This window comes from Nuphar pumila, chromosome 2 (genome assembly GCF_984573655.1).
Source record: "Nuphar pumila chromosome 2, dmNupPumi1.hap1.1, whole genome shotgun sequence".
Taxonomy (NCBI): domain Eukaryota; kingdom Viridiplantae; phylum Streptophyta; class Magnoliopsida; order Nymphaeales; family Nymphaeaceae; genus Nuphar; species Nuphar pumila.
The window spans coordinates 991910-997553 of record NC_143250.1 but is presented as its reverse complement, the minus strand read 5'-3'; the positions used below and the strand labels follow the sequence as shown (position 1 = coordinate 997553).

Below are 5644 nucleotides of genomic sequence, written 5' to 3'. Positions count from 1 at the left end.
TGGAGAAATGGGAAAATATATTAGTTAAAAGAGGTCGGGGTAGGCCTAGAAAGACTTGGATGGAGATGATAGGAAAGGATATGAATGCTTTGAACCTCACCGAGGACATGGCATTGGATAGAAATGATTGGAGGAAAAGGATTCATGTGGAAGACCCAAAATGAATTTCTTTTTTGGTTCATATCGCTGACCCCAATTGTTTTGGGATGAAGGCGTAGTTGTTGTTGTTGTTGTATTGCAGGATTTCAAAAGCCTAATATTTTCAAAATGAAATTACAATATTTAACACAACATGAACATATGTCTTTTATATTGTTTACACTAATATTCTTGTATGCTTTTGAAATTCATGCCAATATTTTCTTCAAATATCCTCAAAAAGAGTTTCTCACACCAAGAAAATCACAATAACACAATTTTGTGACATCGGGGTAGCATTAACATCAAAGAGAAAAGGAAAACAACGAGGCAACTTACTGAAAACCACACAATTTATTACGACCTGGCCACCAAATCAGGCAATCATTTACCCAGTTTTTTTTGTTTACATGGCTATAAGCTCAAGGATAACCCATGGTGATTCGAGCATAAAGACCTGTCTCCTGTCGGTTAAAAGAGAGTGATCCTTAATTGGTTAACCCTTTATGGGAACGAGTTTATACGGAGGATGCTAGATCACGGATCACCAATAAAAACAAAGAACCAAAACCTTTGGCCGAGCACTAAAATAGCTTCTAAGAGGTGTCCATTTTCTGAATCATGCAACAAGTAGCAAGTCAAATATCCTTCAAAAAAGAAAAGAAAACAAGTAGCAAGGGCAGATTAACCATTCGGAAAGAGATTGAGCTTGATGGCCCTTGAAAATAGATTCATCGAATCAAGATCAGGTGTGCTGCTGCACCTGATCACCCACCATCTGATGTTGGGCCCCACAGCTGAAAGGCAGTATCTGAAAGATGGTAGGCAATTAGGTGCATCAGCATACAAAAAGTGTGCAACCACATTGCACCTGATCCTCCCTCAGATCCACCGGAGTTGACGTGGGCTGGGCTCAAGTTGGACCTTCAAAGAGCTCGCCGGGCCTGGGGTGAAGCCCAAGCCCCTTCCAGGCTCAGTTCTGAGCCCACTTATTATTGGATCCCCAAAATCTGGTATAATTTGACCAATTACATACCCAGCTGGGAACATAGATAGCCTCTGTGTGTGTGTGTGTGTGAGAGAGAGAGAGAGAGAGAGAGAGAGAGAGAGACTGTCCTTATGTCCTACACTCAACGAGCAAAATCTAAATATTCAGGCCCTCCATCAAAAGAGCATAATACACTGATCCACGAAGATAAAGTACTAGTGTTATGGAAAGCAAAAATCTGAAGTAAAAAAACAATAAACAAGACAATAAGAGAGCGGGAGTCAATCGTTCAGCAGATGCATCCATGATGGTAAAATCACAAGACATAAACCTCGTCCTGCTTAAGTGTTTGAAGATTGCTTTCACCTGGAAGCAGACCCCTTCTAAGACACCAGAGTGTTGGCGGTGGCAGCTTCACTGTAAAACCAGAAAGATTGCATGTCTCATTCTAAGCAAGTCCGGTAGAAAAAGAATCGCTTCTAATATGTAAAAGCAACACAGGCAGGACAAAACTGAAACAAAGCAGCACATAACATCCATCAAGTCCTCCAAACAGAGGTTGCTAATGAAGAGAAAAAACTATGCAGAAATGAAATCTAAGTTTGTATATAACAGACGTTGCTACATAAAATCAAATTACAAACTCGTAAACAAAATAAATTTCACAGTTAACATCCTTATTAGTACCAGCATATTCAACAACCAGAAGGTAAGAGATGCATGTTATGACGATCCACAGACATTCGACTTGTACTGTTTGAGACAGGAAAATAAATAGCAAGAACATAGTTTTTCAAGCTTGAATGAAGAAAAAAAAATCTCACATACAGTTAGCAATTATGGGGTCTAGAAGCCAGCTGATAATAATACCAAGTATAGCAGGCATACACTCATAAACACTAAGCTAGACATGATCGAAGTCAAGTATTTTTCCATTGGTTTCTTTGATTAACTTCACCACATTCACCAAGTTATGTCAAGAAATATTATGTTCTCAAAAATTTCAACACCCATGTCCAATAACAAAAGAAGCTTCTACATTAGGATAATAAATATCCATTGACAGGCAGGAGATGTGTACTGAATCAGGTAATGTTACAGAACCTTCCTAGAGGCACTTCCAAGGAAGATCCCAACACCGTGGGTAATAATGAATCTTAAAGGAGACATCAATAGTAGAAAATTGCACAATTTTCAAGTGAAAGCAAGTTGACCCATATGCAAGGATTTGGATAGAATCCACCAGTAATGAATATTTGCAGGATGGTAGAAAGACAAGTTGAAATGGCAATTATAGACACATCAAACTAGGTGCGCTTTCAAGAAAGAACAATTAACCAACATTATATTCCAAAAACGAGAGAGAGTTACCCGGTTTAAATCAATAACTTTCATTTAGCATCTCTCAAAAAATATTGACTTTAGAACGAACTCATACAGCTCATAAAGAAGATGGTATCAAATTCTTTTTCAGGAGTTTAAATAAATGGGTGCAAGGAAACCATTGTCTGTAGAATTTTAGAGGAATGAATTTTAAACAGGAACAGCATATACATCACTTCAGTGATGGGGCCAAAAAACATAATAAACTTTTATCACATGAGCTAATTGCAAGCATACAACGTAAAAAGTCCTGAAAACTATTTCAAGGGCAGAACATAAACTTATTGATCATGGTGTGATGCCTGTTTCATACCACTATAATAGCATCAATTACTAAAGACAAACTTCACATTCAATGTTTGCGACCGGACACGGTATCCCAAAAGAAGTTCTTATTACATTTGAACTTGGAAAAGAAATTAATTCTTAATGAAGGTGGCCACACAAACAAACAACAACAACGCCTTCATCCCAAACAATTGGGGTCAGCGATATGAACCAAAAAGAAAATCATTTTGGCCACAGATTTTCTTATTCAATTCTTTCAGGATAGTTGCTCAATGCTCATCATGTAAAGAGATCGGACGATGAAAGTGATCAAACTTCTTATCTGCGCCTCTGTTTATTAAATGAATGACATATAAGTTACAGCAAAGTAGTCAAATTCTCCCAGTACATATGAAACATACTGTTAGTGTTAAAATCTAGAAATGTCTGTACTGCAATTGCTTATACAAACATTCAGTGGACAACTGCATATGGTACAAGAACACAGATAAACATATATAGTTAACTAGCTGTGCTTTTAAAACTGATTAACTCAAGCATGGAAGCTTCGAAAATCTGAATGTACCCCTCCTACTTTATAATGAAAGCATAGCCAATAAAGTGTAAGTTCACATTTATTTAGGAAACCCTGATAATTGAAGTAGTCAGCCAACAGAGCATGACGCCACAGTTATCTTGAAAACACAAGCATATGAAACAATACACACTTCATGAACTAACTAGCTGAAAAATCAGTTACTCACTATTTCCAGATGGGGGCAAGTTTCTTCGTCCTCTTGTAGTATCGAGCCAAACGATGAATCCGGCTCTCAACCAAGATCAATCTGAATTTTGAATCCTTATCCTTGCGGTTTCTCTCAAGGTGTTTCCTAACAGCAACGGCCTTCTTGATAAGATGGTACAAATCCTCAGGGATTTCAGGTGCAAGGGCTGCATCATAATGTATGCCAAGAAATATTTTAAAAATCCTCAAAATAAGATCCCCAAACACAATATACACTAGGGAGGTAAAAGTTCATTGGATGTGGCCAATACCATATTCAACTAATAGGATGTTGGCTAAACTGATTCGAACTTGAATTTGGATTCGGATGGTTAAAAGTTCATATCAAATCTGCTTTTTTAAATGTAAACGGATTTGTATATCCATCAAATTCGGATATTTGTTGGATTTAGTAGCAAAAAATCAAAACCATATTCGTGTCCGATTATAATCGGACATGGTTTTGGCTTACCAAATGAAAATAAACAGAATGAACAGTGGGATAAAATCTGATTCATTGGCATCCCTAATATACATTCAAGAGAATAGCAATAACATACCATGAGCTTTAAGAATCCGAAGGATCTTACTCCCAGTCACACTCTTGACCTGTGCGATACCATGGGAATCACGAAGAATGACACCAATCTGGGATGGAGTTAAACCCTTCTTAGCGAACTTACATATATTCTCCTCAACCTGCATAGCAAACGAACAACCCAAAGAATGTCAGACAAAGAATAAATTCAGATGTTGTTCTTTGTCAAAACAATGCCGAGCAATGATAGCCAAAAAGGGAAAACCCATACAATATATGAAAACTGAAACCATTAAGGAGATTTTTTTTCACTATTATGCATATGTTTTGTGATTACCATATAGACATCCTTAGAACAAGAAATAAAGCAGACCCTTTTAATTAAAGAAAAAAACAATGTAAGCAGAACAGCGTCATCTTAGCAGAGCTAATATTGCAATAAAATTGGGATCGTGAATGCAAACAATAACCATGACCAAACTGAATACCAAATAAAATAACTTCTATTGATCTAGCGCCGACAAGGGGGTGTTTGGATGTCCCCACTTATTCAGAAAAGTGAGATAAGCTGGGAAATTAGCATTGTCGTTTAAAAATCAAAATTTCCAACTTATCCAACCTTTCAAGATAAATGGATGCATCAAAACACCCCATAAACAAAATAAGATAACAAAATGCAGCCACTTTTGCAACACGCGCTAAAATGCTCAAGGACGTGAAAGGAGAAAAAGAGAAACTGTACGCCCACTTCATATCATTGGAAACGCTCGTTTCGAAGAATTCAGAAGAGGACGATGAATCTATCGCTCAAGGCATTAAGATTAAAAAAAACATTTTGATCTAAAGGCAAAAGACCATCTTACATCCTGAGAGGAGATCTTGAGCCAGCTGGGAGGCGTCCTCTTGTAGGGCAAAGCAGAGGAAGAGATACCCTTTCTGTTGCAGACAAGAAGAGACAGAATAAGAACCACAATCAAGAGAGAGAGAGAGAGAGAGATGGGCTTACCCGCGACTGTGCATACGACCCATGGTGGCAGAGAATTGCTGGGAATCGAACCAGAGTAGATTGCTCTAGTGCGCAGCAGCAACCGCCCCTCTCTCTCTCTCTATGTCTCTCTCGGCTACGCGAAAGCTAAAAACCCTAGCGACGAGCGCCTCATGGAGTCATGGGCATTATAGGTAAATTACTTTCTCCCCCTTTCACTCATTTCGGGTCTGGATTGGATTTGGAGGAGTTCAAACCAGATCTCTTCTCAAATCCAATTGTTAGCATGCAGCCAATGTGTCGGGTACCAAATAACAAAGTGTCGAATCAGATCTCTCTCTCTCGTCGGGTCGTTCTCCTCCCCGTGGAGCGCAGACCCATGCATGACGCTGGTGTTCATCCTACTGATTGATTGATGATTCTCACTCCCATGGGGAGTCTTCCAGTTCTTGGGCTCACGTACGGAGCCATGGGGCTCACTTGGTGTTGGAAACTGATGAAGGAGTTACTATTGAGGAGCGCTTGTCCCTGGTTATTTCGGACATTGTCTATTGTTCCATG

The 5644-nt window shown here is 38.7% G+C and overlaps 1 protein-coding gene across 1 annotated transcript; it reads right to left on the bottom strand.

The window, feature by feature from the left end:
- Positions 1 to 1255: 1255 nt before the first annotated feature.
- LOC149844379 (small ribosomal subunit protein uS15) lies at positions 1256 to 5247 on the bottom strand. The gene is made up of 5 exons (XM_089994367.1): positions 5105 to 5247; positions 4962 to 5034; positions 4121 to 4259; positions 3541 to 3727; positions 1256 to 1543 (listed from the first exon to the last, which is right to left on the bottom strand). Exons 1-5 carry the CDS (start codon positions 5125 to 5127, stop codon positions 1510 to 1512), a joined length of 456 nt encoding a protein of 151 aa, XP_089850493.1. The 5' UTR covers positions 5128 to 5247; the 3' UTR covers positions 1256 to 1509.
- Between the last annotated feature and the right edge of the window lie 397 nt (positions 5248 to 5644).